This window comes from Stegostoma tigrinum, chromosome 15 (assembly GCF_030684315.1).
Source record: "Stegostoma tigrinum isolate sSteTig4 chromosome 15, sSteTig4.hap1, whole genome shotgun sequence".
Classification (NCBI taxonomy): Eukaryota; Metazoa; Chordata; class Chondrichthyes; order Orectolobiformes; family Stegostomatidae; genus Stegostoma; species Stegostoma tigrinum.
Genome location: NC_081368.1, coordinates 41,264,531 through 41,279,708, shown reverse-complemented (window position 1 = coordinate 41,279,708; position 15,178 = coordinate 41,264,531). Strand labels below are relative to the sequence as shown.

Below are 15,178 nucleotides of genomic sequence, written 5' to 3'. Positions count from 1 at the left end.
AGAGCTAAGGAACAATCAAACCAATCTCTGAAGATGGGTAATACCCGAAACGTTGACCTGCAGATACTGCCTGGCTTGCTGTTTTGTTCCAGTCTCCTGTTTGTCGATCTTGGATTCTAGCATCCGCAGTTTTTTTGTCTCTCTCCTGATGCAAACCTGCCACCCCAGGCATCAGCCTGGTGAACATTTGTTGAATTCAGTCCAAAGAAAATATTTTCTTTTTTGGGTAAGGAGGTCGAAACTGCAGGAACACTCTAGGTGTGACCCTGAACAACTGCAGTGACCACTTCCCTAAGAAACTCTTGAATTCTCCCAAATATTGATGTTAAGCTAACCAGTCTGAGATTCCTGGTTTTGTTCCTTTCTCCTCACTTGTAAACCTCCAATCTGCTGGGACTGTTCTAGAATCTACTGAATTCTTAAATTTGGAATTTATCAAAAAATAATACAAATAACATAGTAATCAGGATATCTTCATAAGTGAATTAATATTTACAATTTTCCACAGCTTTAGTAAGGACATTCTCACTGAAATTGTTCATTACTGCAAGCTCACCTGCACCCTCAGGGATTGCAGAACTGTGGTGGTGACTGGCAATTGATTTTTTGTACCTGGCTTCTTCCAGGCTGCAGCTGGAGATATTGTATAAAGGACATCAGTCATTATTCAAAGGGAGATTGGTACATTTCATTCTTTCTGCACCAGAAAGAAGCAAGCTGAGTGAGCACGTAGCTTTACCACAAACAGACATTGCGGGTGAAATTCAGCAGATCTAACAGCATCAGTGGGAAGAAAACATAGCTAACATTTTAATGTCTCAAAGCGAATTTCTGCTTTTGTTTCAGATTTTTAGTATTAGCAGCTCTTTGTTTTATTTTCTACTTGGTTTTTCTAAGTTTGCAGACTTTGCCTGAACCACTATGGAGCAACTGTTAGAAGAAAGGGTATTTTGGGTCATGACCCAAGTTCTTATAAACAGTCACAATCTGAAAAATGAGTTTTGCTCTTTCTTCACTGATGCTGTCCAACCACTGAATACTTCCAGCATTTTCATTTCTTTATTCCAGATCTACTCTGCTTCTACACAGTATATGCTTTTTCCTTATTTATTCATTCACAGGATGTAGGCATCACTGGCTACGCCAGCCCAACGGGGGGTGGGAGAGGGAATTAAGTGTAAACCAAGTGTTGTGGGCCTGGTGTCACACGCAGGCTACGCCAGGTATAGGCGACAGTTTCCTTCCATAAAGGACACTAGTGAACCAGATGGGTTTTTCTGACAATCGACAATGGTTTCACAGTCACTATTAGAGTCTTAACTCCAGATTTTTATTGATTTCAAATTCTTCCATCTGCTGTGGCAGGATTCAAACCTGAGTCTCCACAACATTACCTCTATCTCTGAATGAACAGTCCAGCTGAAAATCATGCCACAAGGTCATCACCATTGCAGTCTTTATAAATGGAATCAGTTCAAAGTTATTGATTACACGTAAACTTAATCTAAATTTACTTCCTGTACAATAATTTAAACATCCTGATTTTACTGTTCAGTCTAATTGGTTGATCAGACTGCTAGCCCTATACACAACGCTAACCACCCACTAAACCTTCAGGGTCAATTTTCAAGGTAACAGAAAGTCTTGTTCCTTTGCAACTGACCATATTATTTGAAACTGTAATGTTATTGCTTTAATTTTTACACTGCTTGCTCCCTTCTAAAATAGGGACATTTTGTGCCTGATTTTTGTTTGAATAGACCGGAGCAAACTAGAGTCCCTTTAGGGTTGCTTATTTTTAAGTCCCAATTACCATTACTGTCAGCTTGGAATCAACTGATTTTATTTATTTCCAAAAATATATACTTTACCCATAAAATTTTCAAAGGAACATTACATAATTGTTCGAATTTGAACGTTAAATGAAGTGTGACATACATCATTGTTTTCCAAATACAGTTCATCCGATGCCTCACTAAACTGGCTCATGTAGTATTGATATTTTAAACATTCACATCAAACGTTATCTATTGTGTACAGCCTGACGCGTTTGCCTTCCACGCGATTTTGAATGAGTCGTTGCTTTCTGCAAGCCGAAGGGGAAAAAGTTACCAGTTTGGTCCTGACCTGACCAACCAGTGCTACGATCCACTCGCTGTGTAAGCCATCCATTGATTGTCAGGGAACCAGGACCAATCCCATAAACAGCCTGCACAGATGGCCAACCAAGGGGCGGGGATGTGTGATTGACAGATTTGTACACCTATCAACAGGCCGCTAACGGGGGGCCCGCCAGGAGGCGCTGAGGAAATCACGCGCACCACTAAGCCGCTCTCCAAAGATGGTGGCGTAGGCTTCAATTGCAACTGTATAACTGCTGCAATTTGGCATTACGGTCTTTTTTTAAAAAAAGTATTAATTCGTTGTAATTTACGTTTTATAAGAAAAATTGAAAGTATGCCTAACATCAAGATATTTAGCGGCAGTTCTCACCAGGATTTATCACAGAAGATCGCTGATCGCCTGGGGCTCGAGCTTGGTAAAGTGGTCACCAAGAAATTCAGTAATCAGGAGACTTGGTGAGTGCATGAGGAGGGAGCGAGTACGTCGTGGATAATATATTTTTAATTGTGGGAGTAGCTTCCTTCTGGGTCTGAATGAAGGAGGGAGCAACACGGTTGTTGAAGTCGTTTGCTTGCTGCGGCCTTGCGGTGCAGGTGTGTGAGAGCGCGCTAGCTCTGCACGGGTGCTGCCGGGATTTGTAGTCCCTCCTGCTACGTCTTTTCATACTGAGGAGCGCGCCGCTCACCATCGAAAAACTACAACCCCCATATGGCCACACCCTGGCGGCAATGGAACACGTTGCCACAGGCAGTTTGTAGGAAATAACTATCAGCATTAAGAGGCCCGTTGTAATAATTGAGATTCTGGAACTGAACTCGCGGGCAACCTCACTTACCTAGTAACACTTTTCGTGGAACGTGGAATGTTTCCATGTCTTCATTGTCTCTTACTGGGAAATATATAGTCTTGCCAACGGTTTCAGTAGTGTAACCTTATCAACACTGGATAATTTATTGTAGCCCATAAGCTATGCTCAGTGATGTTTGATTTTCCTTCGTGAATTAAACCTTTTAGTATAATTAAAAAATGTCAGAGTGCACTAGCTCTGAACGTTGTGGTTTCAAAGTCCCGCTCAACACTGCAGGACACAATCGTTGCTCTATCATCGCGCGAAGTGGGAGGAGATGGCATAGCGATAATGTAACTGGATGAGTGATCCAAAGGAGATAACCAGGTGTGGAGCTGGATGAACACAGCAGGCCAAGCTGCATCTTAGGAGCAGGAAAGCTGTGTTCATCCAGCTCCAAAGCTTTCCTGCGCCTCAGATGCTGGATGGCCTGCTGTGTTCATCCAGCTCCACACTTTGTTATCTCGGATTCTCCAGCATCTGCAGTTCCTATTATCTCTGATACACTCTAGTTATGTGATGTGGTTAAATCCCACCTTGGCAGATGGTGAAATTTGAATTTAATTAATAAAATCTTGGAGAAACCTGATTGAGGTCTACAAAATCATGAGAGGTATAGACAGGGTGGATAGCAAGAAGGTTCCCACCCCCACCCCCAAGAGTGGGTGACTCAATTACGAGGGGTCACGTTTTCAAGGCAAGGGGGGGAAAGTTTAAGGGAGATATGCGTGGAAAGTTCTTTACGCAGAGAGTGCTGGGTGCCTGGAATGCTTTGCCAGCGGAGCTAGTAGAAGTAGAGGTATCTTAGCAACTATTATGGTCAAATGTCATTTTTCTAAAAAACCTTGTTCACTCATGTCCTTTTGGGTAAAAAAATCTGCCTGATCTGGCCTGTATGTGACTAAAGACACATTGTACTGTGGTTGACTCTGAAATGGCTTAACAAGTCACTTCAAATTGCTACAAGTCTAAAGAAACGATTGAAACTGGATAGACCACCTGATATCAACCTAGTCAGCAGAATTGATAACAATAAATCCAGCCCTGTCAACCCTGCAAGGTCCTCTGTACTTACAGCTGAGGGCTTATGTTAAAGTTAAAGAGCTGTACAACAGATAAATGTGACACAGTAATTATCTGGGAATCATATCTTGCAGATAATATCCAGATGCCACTATCACTGTCCCTGACACTGGAGGTGGCACTTCAGTGGTGCACAGTTCAGATGTAGTTGCCCTGGGAGCCCTCAACATTGACTCGAGCTCATCAGGTTAAATACGGACAAACATAATTATCATCTACTACACCTCCACATTTCAGCTGATGAACCTGTACCCCTCATATTTAACATCACTTGAAGAAATTTGATAGTGGCAAGGGCACAAAGTATTCTGGGCAGGAGCCTTCATTGCCCATTACCAAGAAGGGTTCAGTAGTACTGCTGCTGACAGAGTTGGCTGAGTCCTAAAGGCTATAGCTGCCAGACTGTCTGCAGCATTTGGTGAGGAAATGAATAAGAGGCTTCAAAGAACAAAGAAAATTACAGCACAGAAACAGGTCCTTCGGCCCTCCAAGCCTGTGTCGATCCAGATCCTCTATCTAAACCTGTCACCTATTTTCCAAGGATCTGTATCCCTCTGCTCCCTACCCATTCATCTATCTGTCTAGAAAGATCTTAAATGACGTTATCGTGCCTACCTCTACTAGCTCCGCTGGCAAAGCATTCCAGGCACCCAGCACACTCTGCGTAAAGAACTTGCCACGCATATCTCCCTTAAACTCTCCCCCCCCCCCACCTTGCCTTGAAATCGTGACCCCTCGTAATTGAGTCACCCACTCTTGGGGGTGGGGGTGGGAACCTTCTTGCTATCCACCCTGTCTATACCTCTCATGATTTTGTAGACCTCAATCAGGTTTCTCCCCCCCCCCCCCCACCCTTCATCTTTCCAATGTAAATAATCATAATCTACTCAGCCTCTCTTCATATCTAGCGCCCTCCCTACCAGGTGACATCCTGGTGAAAATCCTCTGCAGCTCTGCAAAGCATCCACATCCTTTTGGTAACGTGGCAACCAGAACTGTATGCAGTATTCCAAATGTGGTCGAACCAAAGTCCTATACAACTGTAACATGACCTGCCAACTCTTGTACTCGGTACCCCGGCTGCTGAATGAAAACATGCCATATGCCTTCTTGACCACTCTATCCACCTGTGTTGCCACCTTCAGGGTACAATGGACCTGAACACCCAGGTCTCTGTGTGCATCAGTTTTCCCCAGGTCTTTTCCAATTACCATATAGTTCGCTCTTGAATTGGATCTTCCGAAATGCATCACCTCGCATTTGTCTGGCTTGAACTCCATCTGCCGTTTCTCCGCCCAACGCTCCAATTTATCAATATTCTGCATTCTCTGACAGCCCCCTTCACCATCTGCTACTCCACCAACCTTAGTGTCAGACTTGTTAATCAGACCATCTGTACCTTCCTCCAGATCATTTATGTACGTTACAAACAACAGTGGTCCCAACACAGATCCCTGTGGAACACCACTGATCACAGCTCTCCATTTTGAGAAACTCCGTTCCACTACAACTCTCTGTCTCTTATCGCCCAGTCAGTTCTCTATCCATCCAGCTAGTACACCCTGGACCCCATGCGACTTCAATTTCTCCATCAGCCTACCTTGAGGAACCTTATCAGATGCCTTAATGAAGTCCATGTACATGTCATCTACAGTCCTTCCCTCGTCTATCAACTTTGTTGCTTCCTCAAAGAATTCTATCAAGTTGGTGAGATCTGACCTTCCCTGCACAAAACCATGCTGCCTATCACTAATAAGCCCATTTTCTTCCAAATGTAAATAGATTCTATCCCTCAGCATCTTCTCTAGCAGCTTCCCCACCACTGACATCAGGCTCACTGGTCTGTAATCTCCTGGATTATCCTTGCTACACTTCTTAAACAAGGGAACAACATTAGCAATTCTCCAGTCCTCCAAGACCTCACCCATGCTCAAGGATGCTGCAAAGATATCTGTTAAGGCCCCAGCTATTTCCCCTCTTGCTTCTCTCAGTATTCTCGAATAGATCCCATCCGGACCTGAGGATTTGTCCACCCTAATGCCTTTTAGGATATCTAACACTTCCCCCTCCTTATGCTTACTTGACCTAGAGTAAGCAAACATCTATCCCTAACCTCAGCATCTGTCTTGTCCCTCTCCTCAGTGAATACCGACACAATGTACTCATTAAGAATCTCACTCATTTTCTCTGACTCCTCGCATAACTTCCTTCTTTTCTCCTTGATTGGGCAAACCCTTTCTTGAGTTACCCTGCTGCTCCTTATGTATGAATAAAAGGCTTTGGGATTTTCCTTAACCCTGTTTGCTAAAGATATTTTGTGACCCATTTTTGCCCTCTTAATTCCTCGTTTCAGATTGGTCCTACTTTTCCGATATTCTTCCAAAGCTTCGTCTGTTTTCTATCGCATAGACCTTATGTATGCTTCCTTTTTCCTCTTTACTAGTCTCTCACTTTCACCTGTCATCCATGGTTTCCCTAATCTTGCCATTTCTATCCCTCGTTTTCACAGGGACATGTCTGTCCTGCACTCTAATCAACCTCTCTTTAAAAGCCTCCTACATATCAAATATGGATTTACCTTCAAACAGTTGCTCCCAATCCACATTCCCCAGCTTCTGTCGAATTTTGCTATAGTTGGCCTTACCCCAATTCGGCACTCTTCCTTTAGGACCACTCTCAATTTTGTCCATCAGTATTCTAAGACTTATGGAATTGTATCACTATTCCCAAAGTAATCCCCTACTTCAGCCCCCTGGCCGCGCTCGTTCCCCAACACCAGGTTCAGTGTGGCCCTTCCTGAGTTGGACTATTTACATACTACTCGAGAAAACCCTCCTGGATACTCCTTACAAATGCTGCTCCATCTAAATCCCTAACACTAAGTGAATCCCAGTCAGTGTTGGAAAAATTAAAATCTCCCATCACAACTACCCTGTTGTTCCTACATCTTTCCATAATCTGTCTACATATGTGCGCGTCTCTCATGCCCACTGTTGGGAGGCCTGTAGTACAGCCCCAACTTGTAACCGTACCCTTTCTATTTCTGAGCTCTGCCCATATTGCCTCACTGCTGGTGTTCTCCATAGTGCCCTCCTTCAGCACTTCTCTGATATCCACTTTGACCCGTAATGCAACTCCTCCACCCCTTTTACCTCCCTCTCTATCCCGCCTGAAGCATCTATATCCTGGGATATAGAGTTGCCAATTTTGCCCTTCCCTCAACCAAATCTCAGTAATATACTCCCAGGTACTAATCCAAGCCTTAAGTTCATCTGCCTTACCCACTACACTTCTCGCATTAAAACAAATGCACCTCAGACCACCTGTCCCTTTGCAGGCATCATCTGCTCTTTGCCTACTGTTCCCCTTAGTCACACTGACTTCATTATCTAATTCCTTACAGGCTTTAGTTACTGCTTCCTTACTGTCCACTAACCTCATTTGGTTCCCACCCCCTGCCCCATTAGTTTAAACCCTCCCCAAAAGCAGTAGCAAAAGCAACCCCTAGTACGTTGGTTCCAGGCCTGTCCAGGTGTAGACTGTCCGATTTGTAATAGTCCGGCCTCCCCCAAAACCAGTCCCAATGTCCCAAAAGTCTGAACCCTTCCCTCCTGCACCATCTCTCAAACCACTCATTGTTCCTGCATATATTTTCATTTCTACTCTGACTAGCATGTGGCACTGGTAGCAATCCTGAGATTACTACCTCTGATGTCCTGCTTTTTAACTTGGCTCCTAACTCCCTCATCCTGGCAAATTCTTTATGTCATGAATACAGTCATCCTTGACAGCATTGCTGGGAGTAACCATTAAACAATTTTTGTGGAGATGAAGTCTCATCTTCGCATTGAGGGTACCCTCTACTGAGTTGTCTGGCACTCCTACTGTGATGATTATGAAAAAGATCCAACAACTCAAAATAATGTATTATTGAGTTGGTGTGAACAGTTGTAGAATTGTATTGAGCCACAATCTGTAACTGCCATGCTTGTCCAACCATTGCCATCAAGCTGGTAGATCAACCTCAGTTTACTGAAGATTGCAAAAAGCAGCATCAGGCATATTTAAACATGGTGTCAGCCCAGTGAAACAACAACACAGAACTACTTACATGTCAAATAGCTGAATTAGCATCTGATAGAGCTAAATTAATCCCACAACCAAAAATCAAATCTAACCTTTGCAGTCCTGCCATATCACTTTGAGAATGGTGGCGGAAAATTAAACAACCAACAAGAGGAAGAGTGATACCCAGCATATCCGTGCAAAAGACAAAGTTGAAGCCTTTACATCAAAGACTTAAGCGTGTCAAGGGGGGAACTGTAGTGTAAATAAAACTAATTTATAGTTGACAAGTCATGTCAGGGGGTGGAGGGGGAGATGCAGTGTTGAAGGAAGGGAGCTAAACATTTTAGGAACGAAGTGTGAATCCTGTATACAACGCAGTAACATTTTAGAACTTTGTTCTGCAAGCAACAGTTGTTGCTATTTCAGTTACTGGTATTAAATTTTCACCTGACATTAACAAACTTTTTTGTTTTATGAGAAAGGTAATGGATGTGGGGAATTGATGGGTATGTGGAACTAGGTCACAAATCAGCTATGATCTTGCTGGGTTGTGGAAGAGATTTCAGATACAGTGATCTATTGGATAAGTGCAAGCAGAGTGGCACAGCAGGAGTGTGCTAGGCCCGTACCCCAGGGTTGATGGATTGAAACCACCCTCCACTATTTAAGGAGCAGCATGGTGGCTCAGCAGTTAACACTGCTAACTTTCAGCACCAGGGACTGAGGTTTGATTCCAACCTGAGGAACTTTCTATGTAGAATTTGCACATTCTCCTTGTGTCAGTGTGGGTTTTCTTTGCATGCTGTGTTTTCCTCCCATAGTCCAAAGATGTGCAGGTTAGGTAGATTGGTCACGGGAAATGTAGAGTTATAGTAAGGTGATGGGTCTGGGTGGGATGCAATTTGGAGGGGTGTTGTGGACCCAATGGGCCGAATGGCCTGCTTCCACACTAAGATTTCTTTGATTCGAAGTACAGCCAGTACTCTGTTTATTGTGTATAGCTGAAGAGATGTGCTGTTTGATACCATCCATCAGTCATTTGAAGTTACAGCCTGTCTTCCTGACATCGCACTGACACAAAAATTCATAGACCACATTATTCATTTGTTCGGTGGGCAAAACATCCCTTTGACTTGACAGCAGGGTTCTATTAATGGAAAATACCTTTCCTAACTACTGAAAATAGCAGGATGAAATGATACTTTCAGCTGTTGCTCATTTTGTTTGAGGTACTTTGCCTTAACGATCCAGTGTAATTTGAAGTAGGCTGGGTGCTTTTCGAGAGAGAGAGTGCTTTAGGACTCTTTTTAGGTGTGTGTGATACAATGTGAGTAAATAATCAGTGTAGCCATTACTGTTGGATTCTGTTAAGCAGGGCAGTGTACTGAACAAATTCCATTACCTCAGTGTTGCAAATTCAGAACATTATGTTTCACTGAGTTAGTCATACAGTGTAACAAAGGCCCTTCAGCCCATTGAATCTGCACCAACAATAACTCTAATGCTATCACATCCTTCCTTTAGTGAGGTGACCAGAGCTGCGCGCACTACTCCACTTGTGGCCTAACCAACACTGCACAACTTCAATATCACTTCACTACTCTTATACTCTATGCCCATGACTGATGAAAGCAGGTGTCCCATATACCACCTTAACTAGGCCAGGTGATATCCGAGGAGCAGGAAAGTCAACGTTTCAATCTTGAGGGGTTTTGGCCTGAAACATTGACTTTCCTGCTCCACTGATGCTGTGTGACCTGCTGTGTTTGTCCGGCTCCATGTTTATTGACTATGGTTTCCAGCATCCACCGTCCTTACTGTCTCCTACCACCTTAACTATCCTGTTCCTGTGCTCTGACTTCAGGGATCTGTGACTACTTACACAAAGATCCCTCTGTTCGTCTGAACTAACCAGTGTCCTGCGTTTGTTAAATACTTTCCTGTCTTATTTCTTCTTCCAGAGTGCATCACCTTGCACTCATCAGGGTTAAGTACCATCTTCCACTGCTCAGCCCATCTGACCAACCCACCTATACCTTCCTGTAATCTACAACCATCTTCTTCGTTATTAGCGAGTTTTGAGAAGATTTGTAGCTCAGGTTGAGGTTCTGGATGTGAGTTTGCTCACTGAGCTGGAAGGTTAGTTTTCAGACGTTTCGTCACCATTCTAAGTAACATCATCAGTGAGCCTCTGATGAAGCTTCAGTATTAACCTCCCTGCCAATCTTGATTAATTTAACATACCCCCAACATTTTAATCTATATCACTTATGTTTATAGCAAACAGTAAGGGTCCCAGTACTGATCCTTCTTGTGACATTGCTGGACACCAGCCTCCAGTCACTCGACCGGCCTTCTACCGCTACCCTTTGTGTCCTACTACAAAGCCAGTTTCTGTTCCATCTCATCAGGCTTCCCTGAATTCCACATGCTTTAACCTTCTCAATCAGTATCCCATATGCTACCTTGTCAAAAACTTTGCTAAAGTCCACTTAAACAACATCAACTGAACTTCCTTCATCCACACACGATCACATTTTTTAAAAAATTCTAACAAATTTGTTAGGCATGACCTCCCTCTGATAGATCCATTCTGATCATCCCTAATTAACCTGTGCTTTTCCAAATTGGTATTAATTCTCTCTGTCATAATTTTTTACAGTTTAGAATTTCCTGGACCATCACTATTGCCCTTCTTGAAAAGTGGAACTACATCAGCCGTCCTCCAGACCTCTGGCACTTATCCTTTAAGAACCTCCAATTCCTCCCCATTTCCTGTTTCAAACTGCAAGCTCCTCATGGTCTCCCATTCCGGAATGAAGACCAAAAAGAAGTATTCATTTAACACCCTTCCAATGAACCGCAGCTTCACATACAGATTGCCCCCTTCGACCCTAATGGCCCCTACTCGTTCCCTGGTTAATCTTTTCCCTTTAATGCATTCACAAAATATCTTGGGATTCCCCTTTTAATCCTGTTCATAAGTCCTTTCTCTTGCCCCGTTTTTGCTGATCTTATTGCTTTCCTAAGTTCCCTCTTGCACTTCTGATATTCCTTTAGGGCAGCAGCTGAATTGCTCCCTTTGGATTGCTAAAAGCTATTCTATTTGTCATCCAGTCCTGAATTGTCTTAGATACCCGAGGGTCACCAGACCCAAAACGTTAACTCTGATTTTCTCTGCACAGATGATGCCAGACCTGCTGAGCTTTTCCAGCAACTTCTGTCTTTGTTCCCTGAACATGTTGCTGTTATAATTTCCCCCTAGAAGTTACGTGTTGGACTCGTACTCTCCCCAGACCCTGTTTTGTTTTATTAAAAATCTGTCTTCCTGCCTCCCCACAATCCAAAACCAACTTTTGCAGGGCTTCTTTCACCTTGTCTGTAACAAATTTGAACTGTACCATGTTATGGCTGCTATCACAGAAATGTACCCCCACTGCCACATTGAACAACTGTCTGGTTTTGATCCCCAGAACCAGATCTAGCACTGCATCATCCCTTGTTGGGTCTTCCACATATTGATACAAAAAATTCCCTGGATATATTTAAGGAAATCCACCCCTCTAAATCCTAAACACTGTGACAATCCCAATTTATGTTGGGAAAGTTAGAATTACCTGATTATTACTCTTGCACACCCTGTGGACTGACTATGTATTTGCTCCTCTATTTCCTGCTGACTCTTTGGGTGCTTCTAATACCACCTACCCCTTCCCTTCCCTTCCCCCCCCCCAAAAAAAAACACTACAAACATTTATTTCATGATCAGGTACGATGGGCTGTATGTTTCATTGACATGCTAATGATTTTGCATAGAAATTCAGTGTCATTCTATCTTTAAATTGCAGCGACAGTTCTTCATAATAAATTAACTGTTCTGAATAAGTAGTTAATGCAAATCTGTGGATAATTTCTACATGATTAGTCGTGGAATATTTCATCTTTACTGGTGTACTTGATATTATTGCAGTCATCCAGGAGTGAATATTTAGTTGGGCAGATGCATCTGGAAATTAGTGATGTAACGTATTCAAATAAATTACAAAACTCACTTGACCTTGAGTGATGCAGAAATTCGTTAAAAATGTTTGTGCTTCGGACTATGTAAATTGAGTGTACAGCTGATTCATTTCTAAGTGTCCATGTTCCATATGCTATATGCATTAGGAATAAACTACTTACAGCATACTGAATTAATGTAGAACTTGCACGAGTCATCCTGCAGTTGAACTTTGTGCCAAAAAAAAGTTGCTATGGTGCAGATTGCTTCATTCATTTTGGTTTGCAATTGATGACTAGGCTACAAAGGGAAACATCAATGTCTTTGACAAATTTACTGCACCCAGTCCCTTCCTGTTATCCATTTCATACTTGGCACTTCTTCTCATGGATTTAGATATTTCAAAGATTGAGAGTGTCTGCGTGCCAACCCAGATAATTTCACTGTTGTGAAACAAAGCTTGTATCCATCCTGATCCTAATTTTTTGCCATTCCCAGGGACTTTGCTGTTTTTCTATAACCTTTCCCTAATCCATTCAAGCACAGTTGGACCATTTTCTAACTCCTCGTGATCCGTTTCATTTTCAACACCTAACTACTAATTGTAACATTGCTGACTTTCTGGTCTGACTATGTGTGAAACGCTGTGTACATGTCATGGTAATATGACCTATACCATATTGTACAAGAAATTTGAATCCACCTTATATTGTGCAATTTGAAACTTTCAGAAAGGAATTGCGTATAATCTAGAGATTTGAACATGTACTGTTTGACTGGTTTATTTCATGATCAGGTACGATGGGCTGTATGACTTTCTGTATGATGCTATACAATGGTGCTCTTAAAAGCACATTACAAACGCACAGTTGCTGTCCAAATGATTTGTATTTATAGACAAAATGGATTGATAATTCAGAGAGACCAGATAAACCATCATGACTGCAGAGATCAGCTTTGAAGCTATTTGTTTCGTGTCAGCCAACCAGATTTCTATCCATCTCAATTCCATGCACTAAACGCCCAATACCGCGTGCTTTTGTATTACAACTAATTTCTTATAGGACTTTCGTTTAATAGTTTTCTGAAAGTCCAAATTATTAAAAAAAATCCCCTGGCTCCCCCTCATCAACACTACAAGATACAACCTCAAAGAATTCCAGTAGATTTCTCAAGCATGATTTTCCTTTCATAAATCTGTACAGTCTTTGTCTGACTCCGCCACTTTTTTCTAAATTAAACAAAATACTACAGATTCCGCAAATCTGGTGAAAAACAAAAATGCTAGAAACAAGTCAGGCACGAGCACAAAACAACAGTTAATGGACCAGTTCTTGGAGCAGAGCCCTATTTCTGATCCTCATTGGATAAAATATACACACCCGTCTTTTAGAAGAGTTCTCCAGACAAACCTCTGGGCTAGGAGCCTTCTTAGCACAGCCCAAGAATCCACACAGTCAGCAGCAAATTGGATGGGTGTTGAAACCGTTTTCTTTGACATTTCCTATTGTATTTAGGGATTTAAAGGCCTTGAAGCCATTTTCACAACTTCTGAAGAAAGATAAGTGAGGTGGTATGGTTTTGGTGAGTGAATGGACCAGGATGCTTGTTGCATGAGTGAACTAGGCACGGCTAGTGGATAAGGGTACATTATGACAAGTAAGTGGGTGAGTACTTCCAGTAGCTACGGTCTTCGAGACAGGTTGTGGCAGGGGTGCAGGGTTTCAGTCTGAGAGAAGTCAGGGCACTTAGGCTGCGTTGAAGGTCAAGTGGGGGGTCAGGTTGTTGTAGGAGTGATTGGGAAATAGGTCAGCCCAAGAGAGCTGGGGGGAAAAGATCAGGTGGCGGGTTGGGTTTGTGTGGAACAGGTAGGATGGTTTTGGGCCTGAGGGAGGTGTGGGGGTTCTGGGGTGAGGCTGCAGGTGAAGATTAGGGTATAGTCCAAGATAGATATGAAACTTGGGATCTGAGTCAGGCCTGGGATGGGGGGAGAAGTTGTAGGCCAGGTCATTCTGGGATGGGTGTTTAGCAGAAACAGTCAGCAGTGAGTTGGGGATGCAGGGAAGGTTGGTTTAATAGTTAACCAGGAGTTAGAACAGATTTTAATTTTCCTAACTTTATCCAAGTAAAAAGATAACGTTGCCATAGTCCAATCAGACCACAAGTCTGCGCACTTATGAGAGTTGACCTGATGGTCATCGTGCCTCAGGCAAGGAGAGAGTTTGCGAAGGCAAGTCCCTTGTGGTTACCTCAGCCAGTGCAGGAATTCAACCCATGCTGTTGGTGCTACTCTGCATCACAAACCAAATGTCTGGCCATGTGAGCTCACTGGCCTCGTTTTTTATTTGAGTAATTATTAAGCTAAATGAGTTTGCACTCTGACTTTAATTCAGAGTTGGGGGACTTTTTTCCGGTATTAAAACCACCAGCTAATTTCCCCATTGGGAATTGCCTCAGAAGTAGTAATCTCCAGGCAGTCAGCTGCAGTTGGACCTCTATACAGCGCCTGTGCGTGCTGCTGCAATTATTTCCTTGTTGGATGATCTTGGTCAATGGTCAGTGACGTTCCATATGAACTGGCACAAGGTTTAAGCAACTGATGGCATAGAAACTGGGGTGGGAGCAACAGAATTGACAAAAGGGCGAGTGTTTGATTGTAAAGGAAGAGGTGATCATTTATGCAAAAACAGAAGGCCACTTCACCTTGCCTCACTTAATCTTCTGCAAATGACCCAAGTAATAACTTACAGAACAGACAGGAAGCTGTTAAACCTACATTGCCTTCAATCCAAACCACTTCAGCCTCTGTCTTGGTACTCTAGTATGCTTGTGTGTGCACTTGCTAAGAGACAAGGCAACTTGGATGCTAAGAGCTTCCAAATATACATGAAGTGGATGCACACTAAGAAGGTGAACTGTTTAGATGCACAAAATATCTGCATACTGAATGATCTGGTGGAGACATTGCAATTTAGGCTGTATGTGACATCCAAAGTATGGTAGTGAATTGCTGAAGTGTATTATGAGTTAGTCTGAGGTCACCCACAATGATGTAG

General features: G+C 42.8%; 1 protein-coding gene across 1 annotated transcript in view; it reads left to right on the top strand.

The window, feature by feature from the left end:
• Window positions 1–2,296: 2,296 nt before the first annotated feature.
• LOC125458904 (ribose-phosphate pyrophosphokinase 1) overlaps window positions 2,297–15,178 on the top strand; it is a 47,778-nt gene continuing 34,896 nt past the window's right edge. Inside the window, exon 1 of the mRNA XM_048544731.1 lies at window positions 2,297–2,579. Coding sequence (XP_048400688.1) covers window positions 2,458–2,579 — 122 coding nt within the window. The 5' untranslated portion in view covers window positions 2,297–2,457. The remainder of the gene's footprint in view (window positions 2,580–15,178) is intronic.